Genomic DNA, 17,164 nt, shown 5'->3' with positions numbered 1-17,164 from the left:
TTTTTTTCTTTTCTTTTTTTTACTTTGCAACTCTCCTCTTATGGACAGCAGGGGAACACTGTCCCCGCACTTGTCTTTGGAAGCAATGTGAGGCCATAATTGTATTTTTTGTACATATATAATCTAGTACTATACTATACTATACTATATATCAAATTACAATGCATCATTGTGGTTTCCCAATCAGGCATTCAGTTGCTTATAAGATTTAAATCCTTTCTTGCTGTCCACAATAATGCATAATGTAGTTAACCTTTTATTTGTTTCACAAAGTATTCCTGCAGCTACTTCAGAGTATCAACTTAAAGGGTTACTCCAGCAATCTACACTTTTGCAAAGATGGACAGTTTAAACAGACAGATCAAACTCCAAAACCCTAGTTGGGTTCTGGAGTTTGAGGCTTTCTGTAAAAGTTGAAGTCTCAAGCCTGTCCAAGACAACTATTCTTATAACATGATTATTTTTAAGTGTTTTATAGCCTGAAAAGTACAAAGGATCACTAGTATACTGATCTGTGATCATCCAAAAATCAGTGCACATTAATACCTGCAATAATGTAGTACTGGATTTCTACTCGCTGTATTCTTTGACTGTACTCTTCTGCAGCGAGATCCCAGGATCATCTTGTCTTAAAAGGTGCTAAACTTATTTCAAGTGGTTTTACAGTATATTTTGCAGCAGCTAAACTCAAGCTGGTTAATCACAGGGTCAAGACAGGTAAACACAATACACCTTGATTTTTTATTTTTATTTTTATTATTATTATCACTTACAGTTAAAAATTATTCAACAACCATTAAAATCATGTTGTTTAAAATCATCATAATCAACAAAAAATGTCGACAAATTACAACTCAAGTCTACTAAATAAACTGCTTCGTCATTACATACCAATAATGGTGCCCTTGCAGTAGAAAGTAGCTGACTAACAGTCAAATACAGAAAGTGAAATGTTATGAGCTGTTTGAGAGAACATTCTCTATTAGTTAGATTAAGAAAAGACAACTTCACCAGGCACATGATAATCCCACTAATCATCTCCACAGTTCAGTGAGGCTTCAGATTAAAGATCTCCTTTTCATCATAGTATCATTACAGCCATAAATTATCTTTATTTCCTCGTTCTGTTGCTACTTTTAAACACAAATTCTATTAAATAAGAAGTTATACTTATGAAATAAGTCAATTTGTAAATGTCTGAGCCTTTAATAACGAAAACATGAAAGGATTCATCTTGGAAAAAAATCTCAAATTTGCAAATACTTCAAACTGATTTGAAATGTGCTGGATTAAAAAAACAAACAAACAAAGAAGTTGGGTGTGGTCTTAGCCCTTCTTATATCAACCCCACACAGCAGGGAGGGAGAATACTAATTCACATATATAGTGCATACACTATATGGCCTTTTTACACACTTTTTTTTCACCATTATTGCAGAAAGCTTTCTGTCCCACAAACGCATTCGAAAGCACATGGACGCACATAACAGTGTAATCTTTAAATCTAATGACTGAACACAAACCGTAACAGAGAACTGCCGTACATGATGTCAATCCAGAAAGTCAGCTAATTTTCTCAGAAAATCAGGCATTTTGAGCAAGTTCCCCAAAGTGTTTAATTTAATCTCCAGTCATTCTTGGAAAGCCACCAAATCATCTCACTGTCTCATACAGTGTCTGTTGGTGGGCCTCTCTGCTCTCCATTGAGCTCAGCTTGTGTAAGTGGAGTACAGCTAAATATATAACCTACATTTTATTGAAGTATGACAAAGTTATTTAGGATTACAGGTGGTGGGACTGAGAATAAAGGCAGAGTGTTTTACATTTGTAATTGAAATACAACAACTGGAAGATTCTATGTGTTTTTTCTGTCTCGTAAGAGCTTCTTAGCATTGGAGATCATTGTGACTGACATTAAGGAGGAGAACAGCCACTGTTCTCAACAAAGGAGGAAATGACCTACATAAACTTTTTGTAGCTCATGGAAGGACAGTATTTGCTCCTTAAAGCATACATTTTAGGTAAAGTATCATTAAGGCTGTGAGGAACAATTTGACAGTGACTTTTAAGGCATAGTAATTAAAATTCTTACAGCTGCTGCTAAACTGTTTTTATATCTTCATTTGATATTTCTGATGGACCTCTGCTCTAATTTATTAGGCTGCCCAGTGCTTATCTCATGCAAACTACATTATGACCATATAACACCATAATTCATGGGTATGGAAAAGTGAAGAAGTTGAATTATCCTTGTGTAATTCCTTCTTAATGCTGACAGCACTTGCTAAAGGTCATGGGTAGATGAATGTTTCTTTAATAGCAATTATGACAAACAGGACATTGTCTTTTCAAATAACACGTTGGTCCATGTAGTCAGGGGAAACAACCAAAACTGATTTTGCTGTTGGTCTGTTCCTAATATAAAACCCTCTAGCATTATGTAACGTTCATAACATTCTGTTCTTGTTGGAAAAGAAAAAAAAGAGATGAGATTTCCATCTTGACTGGCTCACACAGAGGAGTCAGCAGGCACACAGCAGAAAGTGAAGATGGGGAAGAAATACTCAGAAACTTTACAATGGAATTTCTCTACAGAAAACATGGCAAACTAAAGCTGAAAATTTTCAGAAATCTTGAAGCTGTTTTTGGGCTCCAAATAATGAGATTTTTTGTATTATTTTCATATTGTTTACCCTATGTTTACAACCTACTGAGATTTCCCAATCATCCCCGATCACCCAGGATCACAAGCTTGTGGTCTACACTGCTTCAAACTGTTATAGCACACCATGACCTTTACAGAGGCTTATTACGGCGTTCAATTTGACCGCATATAAAGAGAACGAAGGCTTAATTCCTTCAGACTGGTAATTACCAGCTGATTGTGGGTGACGACCATCATGGGGTTGATATAACACTGCTAAGGTTGTGCCTATATGCACAAAGTTGAAGGGTCAAGGCGAGGAATTAAGGTGCAAGGGTCAGCTCACAGTTTGGACCGCAGGGGCTTCAGGTATTTGTGGAAGGACTCATGAACCTGAGGAAGAAAAAAGGTATGGAGCATTTGTTAAGCTTAGCAAGACCAGGGGAAAAAAGACATGCACATACAATCACACACAGAGTCTCCCCGACCGCATCAGTGTAAGATTTGCACTACATTTTTAGTGTGTTATGTGCACAGTCTGATGCCAAAGGATTGTGGCTGGCCGTACACTGCAATAAATAAAGCAAGCTTAGATAGTCAAAGCTAATGAAGTCACTTCATCCTCCATTTCTGTAACCTATGTAACTGATCAACATAATGTGCCCTATCTGGACTGTCAGGGTGCAGTAAATCCCAGTCATAAAACAATGTTTAACTGGGACTTAAGCCCTACAAAAGTGAAAATGTCATTCACTGTTAGCCAGTTTTCATGTCACTATACACATTAATTTAAATGTAACTGTTTTTATCCTATACCAAAATAGTAATGGTGCCATAATTCCAATCAATAAAACTATCAACCATATTGAACTCCTTCTCCTTCTAAAGGTGTAACACAAAAAAGCTAAGAAGATCCGGAAATGCAAATTTTTTGAGACTCAGAGTGAGAATGTCACTTGTAACATTTTGTCATCTCTCATTTTTGATTGGTTGCCAAGCTTCAAAAAGGCGGACCTTATTTCACATTACACTGTCTGAGGGCAGATGACCAGGAAGGAGACTAGAGATATGGATGCAGGAATGCTTGAGTGGCCATAAGGCTTAACGGTAATTGGACCAAAACATTTCATCAGCACCACCTGTGCTGTGACACTATTATTATTCTTTGACCCCTGTGGTCCTGACTGACCTCTGTAGCGTTTAGGGGTGAATTGCGAGCCCACTCGAACATGTGCTCATAGACATTCCCATCATATCGTCCAAGGACCGAATTCAGCTTCTTGTCGTGGAGGTCAAAGGAATCTACCAGCGCCACAGCGTTGGGCCTCAGCTGAGAAAGCAGCTCCTTGATACGGGTAGAAATCTGCAGCACCTGGGGCCCACTCAGCAGTCCAGCCTGAAATGAAACAGATGGAGATGTGGATGAAAACATGCTGTTAGATCTCATTCAGCCGTCCAAACAGTGAGGAAACTGACAGTAGAGAAGTGGGTTGTCCCTGTTATACAAAATGTTACGACTTCAGAGCACGTATGAAGTCTTATATTTCATTGTTAGCGTAAAGATTATCTAACAGAACTAAATCTAATTTGCTTTATTTAAAGACAAAAAAAGACACCATCCGCCTCGGCATACACATCCAACAAACAAAGACCCATTCTGTTAGCTCAGAGACAATGAGGCAATTGAGGCTGTTTTTTCATGTGGAAGCAGACAGGGAAACAGACAGAGCAACAGAACACGGAGTATGGAAGTAACTGAAGCAAGTTTGCACAGTTTGTCTGTAACACCTGCAATAGCATTAACAACTGACTATGAACCACAATGTTTCTCTGTATCATGTGTTTTCTGACCTGTAGGAAGTCTCCAGTGTTCTTTGTGATGCCATACAGGGCGTAGAGCAGAGCCAGGGTTGACATCACCGAGTGTATCGCTGTGTCACTGATCTCCCCCAGCTTGTCAGTAAAGAGCTTCACTACTACATAGTGACAGTGGGCCTGGAGCCAAAAAAAAAGGAGGACATGTAATGAATGACAGAGACTCGAGAGTAACAAATACAAAAGAAAGGGACAGAAAAAGATTAAATAAGGAGATGAACAGAATGACATATTGGGCATGTTAGTTCGGCATCAACTTCTGCACGCTAATCCAAATCATGGAAAGCTTAAAGGTGTTCAAGTAATGCATAGCATTGTAAGATTTTTATTCTTTGATTTAAAGATTCACAGAGTCAATCATAACACCATCAAGGACGTTGTGTTTAGGAAGCAGTTTAAAAACATACACACAAAGGGCAACCATTTACTGCATAGTTCTGTTGAGAACTGAGTACAAATGGCTGATAATTAGTCTGATCAACCACTATCAGTAATCAATACAAACACACATTATAGCACTATTTCAGTGGGAGACGACTGTGGTAATGAAAGAGTAACTGTTTCAATTTTTTTTATTTTTATTTTTTGACAATGATTTCTCAATAAAGTACAGGCTGGTTGGTGCATCAGATACACAGCAAATTGAACACAGACTCATAACACTGTTAATTTGCTGTAGCAAGGGAAAAACGGGGCATTTGCTCTAAACACATCGATAGTGAATTTAGTGCAGGACGCAAATCTTTCAGCATCACTGTAAACTGAATATTGCAGAATGCTGCACACAGATTAATGGCAAATCAGATCTCACAGCAAGTTATAGACTATGTATATTCATAGTCAGCTTAAACTATGCAGAAATATGCTTGTAAACTTTAAAACACACATTCATACATCGTACAGTGTTTAGCTGCTTTTTGCTTCACATAATGTTAATTGTTAGCTATCAGGTGTACAGGGTGGGATAAATCTTGCACTACTGTTTATGTCAAACTGATGATGGAGATACCAGGAAACATGTCCTTTTAAAATGAGAAAATTCATAACATTATTTTAAGGGCACAACAGCCGGTTCAAAACAGGGCATGCCAAGCTGGACATGTGGTAGAGGGGGCATTACGGTCACAAGCCAGGGCATCCACGGCACTGGCCGTTTGGCCGTGGTATAATTCCTGCCCTGTGGACAGAAGAACTTCCTGTACAGTCCATTCTCAGTGTTATGCACTGGTGGCTTCAGGTTTCCATATCACACCTGTGTATGCTGAATATTGGACCAACACTGGCTTCCAAACTATTTGTGATGTCTCAAAGCATACACCTCTTGAATTCAGGTTTTCAATAAGCACAGAGAAAATTTACATTTTCAGCCTCAAATGTGCAGCCTTCTACTGTCAAGCTCTGCACATGCATCATTCTAAACAGTGAAGCTCAAACATTCAACTGTAGGAACAAGAAAAAAAACAAACACACTTTTTACAAGATGTGGACTTTATACAATGTATTTTAAATATGGCGCACATGAAGTCAAGGAAGTGTGAACACTGGCCCTGCAGAATATAGGAAGACTTTAAAAATGTAAGCTTTTGAGAGCTCTGGCCATGGGACTATATTTATAGGCTGGCTGAGATGCTTTAGTCATGCTTTTCACACTGACTCCTGGTTTAAGGTTAGGTATAACTCATTTTAAGATTCAAGTGTGATGGTGCATTCTTGGTTACAGTGGTTGTGCTCGAAACTGGTGGAAACATGGACTGGTTTGCTACCACCAAGGTACCAAGAATCCTGAAAGGAACTGGTTCAAGAATCAGAGCTAATTTGGTGGAAAAGGGGTAACTCACACACAGAGAGAACTGGACTTACATCTGAGGCTCTGACCAGGTCGATGGCACTGTTGTTCCAGGCGTCCTCCTGGCTCATCCTGCGCTGCAACTCCTGCTGGATGCTCTTTGCTGCCAGTTCTACTAGACTACAAACACACACAACCAACCAAAAATGTCAATCATATAAAATAATCAAAAACATTAAAACACTGCAAACCCTTCCTGTATGTACAACTTGCCAACACATATTTATCTTTGACTTTAGGCTGTCAGGTACAACATCTGTTATCGAGGAAGACAGCTTCATTAGTTTTTATTTTTATTTTGGTTTTAATTTCACCTCATCTCAGTTTAGTTTTGGTATTAGTTGTAGCTTTTGTTTTGTTTTGTTTTTATATAATAATACAGGGACATTTGTCAAGGGCAAGATTTAAGAGGTTCAGAATAGGTATTACAATTACAACTGTAGTGCAACACATAATGAAGGCAAATGACTCACAGTCATGTAGACATCCCAGTCTCAATAAACACATGCAATGCCTCCTCATGCTTGTTGTGTGGACAAATTTGAGCAAGCTGACAAAGACTAATACTACATACCTTTCCTGTATATTTCAATTTATTTCATTTTGCATTTTTTGGAAGTTAAAATATAATTTCAGTCTTTATTCATTTGTTTTTCTTTTTTTTTTCAGTCAACGAAAGTCAGTGTTACGTTTGATAACACCTAGTTTTAGTATTTAGTTTAGCTCTAATTAACCATAATAGCCTTACTATGTTAAAGTGAGCCTCATCAGAAACACAGAAGAAATGGCGGTTAATACACATCTCTACTTTGCCTTTTATCCCCCTCATGTCTGAACTGGCAGGCCACTTCTCAACCAGAACTTAAATTTAGAAAATGCACCCTATGAAAATGCAGGAAAAAAAGATTACGAAAGGGTAAAATGCATTATATAACTTAATCAGAGATGAAACTTGGTCTCGTCTCTTACATGGCAGCTCGTAGTTTGTAGACCTCCACCAGGCTAGCAAGGTCGTTGATGTTGACTACCGTTGGTCTGGCAGCGACAGGCTGGGGCTGGACCCTCCGATGCTCTGCTTCATTCAGATATGACACAGTGCCACTCAGCTGTTGGCCTGCTTTAGCCTGCCGATAGCTCTTCACAAGGTATCTGCACAGACACAGGTTGAGGAGGCATACAGGTGAGGGTAAACAATTAAACGTTGATTCATAAGATAGTAGACTACTGAACTATTTGGGTCTACAATCATTGAAATCCGCTGTACCCAAATGCAGTAATTCTTGTGGTACTGTTTTCCAATTACCTTCTTTTTGTATGAGTCTAATCACACTTAAACACTCTACATATTTCCATTACATTTCATAGCCTGTTTTATCATTTTTTTAAACTGTGACATAATTCAAGTCGGTTTCATTCAATTCAGTCTTTGCCATTCACAACACCTTTGGCCTTTGTGCGTGTACAACATGTTCAGGTATGAGCTCATTGAGCAACTGAACATGTCATGAACTGTTCGCACACCCTCACTAAGCAATATACCTCAAAATACAAAATAACAGGTTCTGAAACTGAATAGCTGACCTTTACAGTAATGATTATACAAAAGACTACCATCTATCATTTACAGATATAAGATGTGACTCATGCTTGTTTGTGCTGTAGGAGGAGTGTTAGTGTGTCTTCTGCATATGTGGTATGGTGGGGCTGCTGAGTGGGTGCATGTCTGTGTCTGTATTTGTCTCTGGTTTTATGAAAGTGTGTGACAAAAATGAAGCGAGTACAATGTTACTGTAAGTTTAAGTATCACAACTTAAAGCAAAAGCAAAGTGAAATGTTAACATCCCTCCTGCTGCATGAGCAACATGCTAACAATAACAATAAATGCATTGCTGGTGTGTGTTTGAGTCAGAACTAGCTAGAGAACTTGGCTGTGAACTCAGTCATTGTGGGGTGTCACATTTGAGGTCCTGCACTGTGTGATGAGTTACCTTGCAGTCTGCAGCATCATGACTGTGTTCTCACCCTCGTAAGTGCATGTAGGGGTGAACTCGACGTAAATGCTTGGCAGGGCACTGCTGCAAGAGTAGCCGTGGCCACCACATGACATACGGCAAACCTCAATCCCAGCATTAGCTGTCCACGTGGTGAAGGCCTTCAGACCAGCAGACAGGGCATGGAGCTATAGATGGGAAAAGAGGGTGAACATTTTATATAAATAAATATATATATATATATATAAATAAATATATATATATATATATATATATATATATATATATATATATATATATATATAGAATTATCGTGTATGTCCAGTTTGTACCTCAGGCAGTTCACTGAAGTCCCCCTCGTTGATGTCTCCGCTGATGCGGTGGTAGGTTTGCTTCATATACTGGCCAACAAAAGTGAAGGCATAGGCTGTAGCCAACAGAGGAAACAGTTTGTACTGCTGCGTCTGGTAGTCGAGGATCTGGGGCTCTGCCTCTCTGTGGGACACACAGGTTTGAATTTTCAGTATCTCTTTACAGGTTGTACTTCCATTTCAGACATAAGGATGTGGTAAGAGATCAAATCATAGCAAAACCAATGCTATTTATATTTGCTGTTGGAAATACACTGGAATCACTATTTCTGAACCTCTGATAGCGACAAATGAGGCCATCGTGAATTTCATGTGCTCCATTATAGCTTACCTATCAAGGCATTGTTAATTATTATGATAATATTTTGACATAATGGCCCTCCTCTGTGATCTATCTTAATATCACATACCACATCATCTGGTCCATATATATTTTGTATAAATCATTCATGTTCTTGGGGAACAAACATAATTAAACTGAACAGATTTCAAGAACCTTAGGTACAAGTCCACCCATCAGTTAAATATGTTAATTTATTCACAGTGTCTTATTTAAGACTTTTCCTCCCATAAATGTCACTCTGGCAATGTTATTTTTTTTGGTGGCAAATTCCAAAATGTGGTATGAAGTAAAATCTTTTTGGACCCTGTCACTGAGTTGTGCATGCATGACCTTCAGCATGTGTTTGTTTTTACATACAGTATTCTCGGTTATGCAGTGTTTGTGTAACGGCTTGCTGAAGTGCTTTTATGTGTTCATTTGTACTGACTGACCCCGGCCGGATTTCAGACTGGTGACGAACAGCACTGTAGCGGATGGCAATGGTGCAGGACTTGGCGAGGGCCCGAGCTGACTCGCCTACAATCATGGAGCGGATGAACACCATGGTGCCATAGGTCAGCTTGGCACTTGGTGGCTTTAAATAGGTTCCATCTGGCTCCACCTAGTGGAGAGAAAGAGTTATTTAAATTTCTGTCACACTCGACATGCAATAGACTCACTCAATGTATTAGGTACACTTAGCAAAAAGTAATACTGTGTCCAATAAAACAGTCCTGGAATAATCAAACACAGTAGTCCAGGTATTTTCTTAATCACTTTTTAAGTATCTGCAAAGCATGGTGTCAGCCACACTGTTTAGTGGCAAACAGACAGGCAGTGGTTAAACACCAAAAGACCTTTGGTGTCTGCATCGGTCCAGTCACACTGACAGCAATCCTCTCACAAAAGAAGAGCAAAATTTAAACCACCTAACCATCTAATCAATGTTACTGAAACAAATTCAACATCACAGAAACTATCAAATCAAATCATGTCCCCTCACCTTGGCGTATTTCATCAACATATTCTCCCTTGGGATTCGTACATTCTCTAGTTTCAGGAAGCCGTTGTCAACCTCACTAAAGCCAAACTTGGGGCCGATATCTCCAACAACAATACCTAAAAGAGAGACAAAGAGAGTAAGCAGAAGGTAAATGAGGGCTGACTTTACCACAAAAACAACTGGGGAGACATTACAGATAGTGGTTACCTGGCAACGGTACATGTGTGCTCACATCGCGAATAGGCACAATGAAAGCATGCAGTCCTTGGCAATTTCCCTGTGTGTAAAGCTGGGCTAGAACTATGGCATGGTTTGAGGTCTTTCCAACTAGAGAGAGAGAAAGAGAAGTTACTCAGCATAAAATGTACGTTCACAGCAATTCTAACACGAGGCCAATTCTTGGTGGTACCCCAACACTGCAGAGACATGACAGTGTAAATGTACTTACGTCCTCCAGGCCACCATTTGATGGAGCTGATGGTGGGACTGTTCAAGACAAACTCCTGTGTGGCTGGGTCATATGTGGCTGTGGTTTCCAGCCCTCTAAGGTGAGTGCCTAAAGACAGACAACAAATCAAAGACAGCCAAACACACCGACACAGAACAGACATAGAGTACACATGTGAAAAGCAAAAATGAATGATAATGACAGCAGTGAGCTATTAAAACATTCATCTGCCATGCATGTTTAACTGGCATTACTAAACACATATCAACATTACAGAGACATGAACAGGCAATCAATTTATCATATAGTCTATAAGAATACTTTATATACTACAACCATAAAAGCAAACAAAAAAAATGGCTCACGACATCAAATAGGATAATGGATCAGAGTGATAGAAAACATGTTTAGTCCTTGACCGTTTGAAACATGCCTAAATCTGTATCTGACCTCTTTTCAATGGAAAAATAAAATCTATAAAGCCAACATAAAGGAGCAGTGCACTTTGTAGGTGTTTGACAGATCTAAAAACATACAGTACGTAACAGTCATATTTTAAGATCATGCAGTTCAAGGTGTGGCTATTGCATACCATTTGCCTGAGAGGGTAAAATTTGCATCTAATACTAACAGAACAGGATCACCGGGGGGGGTGCAGTGGGTTTCCTAATGTGTCTGAAGGTGCACATGACATTGAAAACACATCATGATGTTCATTTTATGTTTGCCTCCATTCAAAGCAGATATGAGGCACAAACATTATGTCAATCATTTATTTAGAGATGTCAAATTGACCCCACAGATAACACAACCTGGATTCTAAAAAAAAAAGTTGGGATGCTGTGCACGAGTGAATGCTATAATTGGCAAACAAACTGCAATTACAGACAAAGGTTTTACTAAGTGTTCCCAAGCCCACGTAGTAACATACTTAATACAATCATGTGTTCACAAAGTGGTGAACCTCACTCCACCCTTGCTTGTGAACAGCTGAGCCTTTCGAGGAGGCTCCTTTCATACCCAATCATGATACTATCACCTGTTACCAACGAATCTGTTTACCTGTGGAATGATCCAAACAGGTGTTTTTGGAGCGTTCCAATACTTTCACAGTCTTTTGTTGCCCCTGTCACAACTTGCTTGAAATTAAGCAAGCAAGCATATATGCCAGAAAGGGTTGGCAAATTATCACATTCTGTTTTTTATTACACAGCGTCCCAACTTTTGGAATCAAGGTTGTAGGAGGGTAAGTACGTAAGGAGGACCTATGTAAACATCTTCATTACTACATAATGTTGGGATCTACTGGCAATGATAAAGCAGCCCTGTCTAAACCCTGTCTATTGACAAACATAAACAGGCCGGATATTTTGGGCTGCTTGATTCATTTTACCGTGACCCATCTCAGTCTGTGCGTAGGTGCCGATGATCTCTAGGTTCCAGGCAGGCATGAAGAAACGGTCCATTTGCTCTGGAGTGGCCTGGTTGAGAAGTGTGGGCAGGAACATCCCCAGATGGAGATCCAAGGGCTCTGGCCTGTCAGGGTGCACACAGCTATGGCACGCAGCACAGGGGCAACGGAAAAGAAAAGTAGGTGGTAATGCAGATATAGTAAGAAGGAGGAGAAGTCGAAACCCAGGTAAATGGATGAGGAAAGAGATTTTTTTTTTAATCCACAGGAGGGATTATGGGTAAGAATTGGTATGGTTCAAATCAAGAAGAAGCGAGGGAAGAATAAAGACAGAGGTTGTGGACATAAGCAGCAAGGATGAAAGTGACAAACACAAACAGCTTGTGAGCATATCATGCATATTGGAATAGCTGATTTGATCATATGGTCATAATTTGCCTTGAAACTCCACTGTCCAAATTTCCATTTAAATCTCTTTAATAGCTGCAAGTTTCTCTGCCAAATGTGAATTTGAATCCTGTAGTTATGTGCAGTACTTCAGTCTTAGGAAGTTCTCAGTTTAGGATTTGCTTATCTCTGTTTCTGATCAGATCAAAGCATAAAGGGTTCTGTATCAAACAGACTCCTGAGCTTTTCACGTTTTTAGGCACTACTGTATGTTGACAATCGATTAATTGTCAAGTCATTTTTCAAACAAAACTACCAAATATTTCATAGTTCCAGTTCTCAAATCTGAGAATTAAAAGCTTTTCTGGATCTTAAAGTAAACTGAAGATCTGGAGGGTTTTTTTTTTTACAGACAAAGTAAGATAGTTAATGAAGTTATCTTCTGTTTTTGTCTGATAATCCATGAAATAAAATTAATCATCTTGTGCTCTAGGACATCATGACGGCCATGTTTCACTGTTTTGTAGACCAAACGATTAATCTCTTAATCAAAACAAGAATCAGCAGGTCAATCGATGATGAAAATAGTCACTAGTTGTAGCCCTAGAAAAGTGGCTGATTCTCTAGAACTTTGCGCAGTGTTGGCACAAACCTGCCAAAACACAGGTGAACGAAATGTTCATTAAAGACAGGGCCATCGGTTCTAAACTTTCAGTGTAGCTTTGCACAGATGAAATACAAATTCATAATAACATCCACTTGGCTTTGTTACACCAAGGCAACAAACAATAGCTGGCTTGGCCTACATACTCTTTCACCATAGATTCGTCAGCCTCTCAATCACAAAGAGACTTTCAGAAGCCAGAAATTCAGCCTCATTGTGGCTCCCAGACCACATATTTCTACTGCACACATAATGTAGCTTCCTCGCTTCTCCTTTTGATGTTTAACTGCATCACAAGGACAAAATATTGTTCTCACCAGTTTCTAGTCTACACTACTACGACTTCACACACCAGCACAACTTCTTTACCATTTCTGTCACTAATGATGTCAACAGCCAAATCGAAAACAGACAAGGTAATCAAGACTAAATCACTGATTCAAATTAATTGGAAACAGAGTTCATCATTTGCAAAAAGATGGAACGCAATCAACAGCAATTAAAATGCACACAAGCTTTATTGTCAGTGCATTACCATTGCATAAAGGAAGAATGAGAGGGTTGTGAGTAGGAAAACAGCAGCACTACCTAATGTTAATGGGAATAAGTTTTGGAACAGACAAAACGAGCTAATTAGGTTTTAAGATACTATGAATCTTGAAGGTGTAAGGGACAAACCACTAGTGGCGGGACACAGATGTTAGTAATGCAGCGACATCTACATGTCTCACAATTCCCCATCTCTTGTTAGAACAAAATGTTATCTATGAGCACAGTTGTCAGGACACATACGTATGCAACTACTTTTGAATTTTCTACATGATTTGGATCTGTCAAACACATACAAGACTTCCAAAGAACTACTCCTGGCAGCAGCTTTCCAAACTTGCTGAAACTGGCCTCTTTTCTTGCCCTAAAATATCATTTTAGCTTAACATTCAAGAAAACAAATGTCAATTTGTTCTATTTAAGCACAGCACGATGAAGTTGTGTCTGAGGGCCTTAAACAAGAAATTAATAAGTTAAGGGCTAAGTCCAAGACTGACCGTGACCCAGCTCAGTTTGGGCATACGTGCCAATGACCTGGAAGGACTCTGCCAGGGGTAACCATTTCCTGGACTGCTCAGCATCGCACAGGTTGTACAGGGTCGGGATGAACATGACAAAGTGTAGCCCCATGGCCTCATGATAGTTGCCTCTAATCATACTGGATGAAGGGAAGGTATAGGATACACAACTTAAGTTCAGACTCGCTGTTACTCAAACTGTGATAAATTTGCTGACTCACCTTGTTGGATTTTTATGGCTGAGGCTTACATTTATCTCATGTATACAGTTAAGGTTTGTTGTTTGGACATGGTTCTCTGTCTTCTGACAAGTTATTCAGTGAAATTCAGTAACTTATGTAACTAAACAAGACTTTCAGATTAAATAAAAGGTCCTGGTTGAGATCATTAGGACTGGATGAAATAGCAGCACATTTTTCTTATCTACACTGTCTCTGAGGGTGTCTCTCTGAAAACTCATCAAATTACTATCAAGATTGACATGGATCACCGATTCTACAATCATTCACTAAGAGGGCAAGCAAAGAAAGTGCAGGAACAAAGCACACTGAAAGTTTGACCAAAATCTTTACTTAATGTAGCATCTGATATTGTTGACAAACGGCAGCATTTCTAGAGAGGATGGTCTACTACACTGTACTACATCACAGAACTGGTGAAACCTGGGCGCTTGCACCAGTTGTGTAAGCTTGACGTCTGACCCAGTTGTAATCTTAAAACGAACTTTGCTCCAAATGACTTTGTCCGTGTCTAGGCCATGCAAAGCTGCACTGATCTTTGAGCAAGCTACAATTTATGTTACACTTTCCCCGTAGAGAAATTACAGTTAACGAACATTCACGGTCTATTATTTGATTATTACTATAAGTACAGGCAGGGTGTGGTGGAATGGCAAACCTTGTGTTAAAAATTTAAATAGCACATTTTGGCTAAACATACTGTAATTATGAAAGACAGCATTTCTTTGCACATTATTTCTATTCAATTTGAACCGGTAAGCATACATAATTGATAATTGTAAACCATGAGACATAGAATTATTTACTCTTCTGATATCTCGGAGTCCACTTGTTACACTTGTGTACACCTGTTTAACAAGTGTGCCTGAGTGACTTATTATTTTCGCCTCCTAACAGAGTATTTGTATGTGTGTGCACTGCTCTCCCTCAACCTTGCAATCACACACACCTATCTGGATTTACAGTACGTAAAGCAGCTGACTGTAGGCCTTACAAGTCAATTCCTTTACCACATACTTCTTATAGCAGTAGATCTCCTCGGGGTCTGCAATGCCATACTCTCTGAGCTTCAGGATCATCTGGGCACTTTTTTTAACAGCCTGGTCATAGCGCTCACTGCGGGACAGGAAGTTTGGGTCCTTCTCCTTAAAGTCTGGGTCGCTGAGAACCATTGACTCTACAGTGGATAGTGGAAATTGAAATTGAAAAATGAAATTAAAACAACTGAGCCTTTGAAAATAGAGTTTCTTGGTCAATTCCAAACAGTTCTTCATAGTGTCATTTCTTTTCCTTGAAGCAGAGTGGTTCTCCTCGTTCCATTTTTTTTAAAGTGAGTTTGGTGCTGGAACTTCAGACCTCTGTGAGCATGATGGAAGTGAGGTCCCCAAGCACAAAATGACTGGCATAAATACATAATACAGTACTACTTCAATAACTGTGACGTCCACATTTCTAGACCAATACATAATATATGCCTGCAGGCATGTGTCTGGAAAGGAAGCCCTCTTTTGCCAGAATTTGAAGGACACAACCAGTGTATCCTATGCTGCCCTCAGGATCCTGTAATCCACTATACATCAGTCTTTTGTTCGGTGGAGTGTTCTGGTGAAAAATAATATGTTACTTATGTATTCAGATTTTCAACAGTCATTAGAAAATATATCACTTGAACTAGACCAATGAAGCAGGATGTGAATGTCGGATGGCTGGAATAAACTCAAGAGCTACAGAACTTACTGAAAAAAGAGATAACATAAAATGTACTGTATCATGAACTTGATATGAGCAGTTTTTTCCCCCCATTTTTGTTCTGGAAATTATTGACTTTTAAAGTCAACTAACATACCAGTTTTGGTCTCTGTGAGGCCAAATAGTCTCATTTGGGGAGGAAATTCACGATCACGGTTGGGCACACATTGTGGGCCATCTTATTCCAAAGATCAAAACAATGAACTGAGACACCGACCCTTTAATCTTGGCATAGAGATATCGCAGCACAAAAGCAACATGAAAAGCTATGTTTAGTCAATTAATCTATCACGAAATAGACTAATCAGAAACTACTTTGATAATCGATTCAATATTTATATTATATATAAGGGGGAAAAAAAACAAAATTCTCCAGTTCCAGCTTTTACCATGTGGTTATTTGATGGTGTTGGTGTTGGTCTTCAAAAATTAAAAAGGTAATAGCTTTGGGGTTTGGACTACTACTCTGACATTTTGTTGGGCATTTTCATTCTCTGCAAGTCAGGAGAAATGAGCAACCAGAAGCTCTTGCACCTGTAGGCTAGTGAAGCACAACGCTAATGAGGTCTGCTAAAAGACACGGAAGCCAAATTCACCCGTGGAACATATTAATTCACCCTGACACACCTTAATTTACAAATACCATTTTAAACGGACGTAAGCTGGTATAGGAGTCTAAATATGGCTTAAAAATACAGGATAACCATGTCGGAACGTTAACTACCTAGCGGCCGCAGAAAGGACAGGCTCCAGCGACTTTAAAGCACACAGCCGATGAGAGCATTGTTGGGGTAGCTCCTTTTTCTCCCCTGGCTGAACTATACCCTTTACTATCATCAAGTTTTCAGTCTCGGCAGCACAGTAACTCCTATCGGGAAAATAAGACGTTCCAAACTCACCAATTTCTCGCCTTCTTTTGGTCTTCTCAGGGCCCCCGTCCAAAATGTTGGTCAGTTTGTCGACGTCAAAAGTGGCGTTTTGCCGTTCTTTCATGATATCAGGATTCATGGCTCTATATCCCTCTTTAAAGAATATGTATAGTGAAAAAGTATGATAACACGTGTATTATTTAATGTTAACCTCCTGCAACCATAACCTCACGGATGTTCCTGACACCAACTCGTCCTGACGTCTTATTTTTTTCCCC

General features: G+C 39.3%; 3 protein-coding genes across 4 annotated transcripts in view; 1 reads left to right on the top strand and 2 right to left on the bottom strand.

The window, feature by feature from the left end:
* LOC121604362 (histone H3-like) overlaps window positions 1–17,164 on the bottom strand; it is a 610,603-nt gene that overhangs the window by 286,735 nt on the left and 306,704 nt on the right. The gene's annotated exons all lie outside the window — the stretch shown is intronic.
* Window positions 1–17,164, top strand: part of zgc:163040 (uncharacterized protein LOC100038789 homolog) — a 408,070-nt gene that overhangs the window by 316,583 nt on the left and 74,323 nt on the right. The window lies entirely within an intron of this gene.
* On the bottom strand, window positions 737–17,155 carry acox1 (acyl-CoA oxidase 1, palmitoyl). 2 transcript variants are annotated; one of them, XM_041933835.1, is made up of 14 exons: window positions 16,917–17,155; window positions 15,286–15,445; window positions 14,009–14,169; window positions 10,501–10,608; window positions 10,260–10,379; window positions 10,053–10,168; window positions 9,502–9,671; window positions 8,689–8,851; window positions 8,354–8,544; window positions 7,335–7,514; window positions 6,380–6,485; window positions 4,496–4,639; window positions 3,834–4,040; window positions 737–3,037 (listed from the first exon to the last, which is right to left on the bottom strand). In XM_041933835.1, exons 1-14 carry the CDS (start codon window positions 17,023–17,025, stop codon window positions 2,987–2,989), a joined length of 1,986 nt encoding a protein of 661 aa, XP_041789769.1. In that variant the 5' UTR covers window positions 17,026–17,155; the 3' UTR covers window positions 737–2,986. The 2 variants fall into 2 exon arrangements, with proteins under 2 accessions (XP_041789769.1, XP_041789768.1); XM_041933834.1 differs by lacking the exon at window positions 14,009–14,169 and adding an exon at window positions 11,894–12,054.

This window comes from Chelmon rostratus, chromosome 3 (assembly GCF_017976325.1).
Source record: "Chelmon rostratus isolate fCheRos1 chromosome 3, fCheRos1.pri, whole genome shotgun sequence".
Classification (NCBI taxonomy): Eukaryota; Metazoa; Chordata; class Actinopteri; order Chaetodontiformes; family Chaetodontidae; genus Chelmon; species Chelmon rostratus.
The sequence above is the reverse complement of the archived record's forward strand: the minus strand, read 5'-3'. Positions and strand labels throughout refer to the sequence as shown.

What these genes read in the sequence shown, in the direction of transcription:
- acox1 (XM_041933835.1), bottom strand. Translation starts at nt 17,025, where the DNA reads ATGAATCCTGATATCATGAAAGAACGGCAAAACGCCACTTTTGACGTC. An exon ending in CACACATGTACCGTTGCCAG is followed by an intron (nt 10,169 to 10,259) that starts GTAACCACTATC and finishes TCTCTCTTTTAG; the next exon opens with GTATTGTTGTTGGAGATATC. An exon ending in TGTTGATGAAATACGCCAAG is followed by an intron (nt 9,672 to 10,052) that starts GTGAGGGGACAT and finishes TCTCTCCACTAG; the next exon opens with GTGGAGCCAGATGGAACCTA.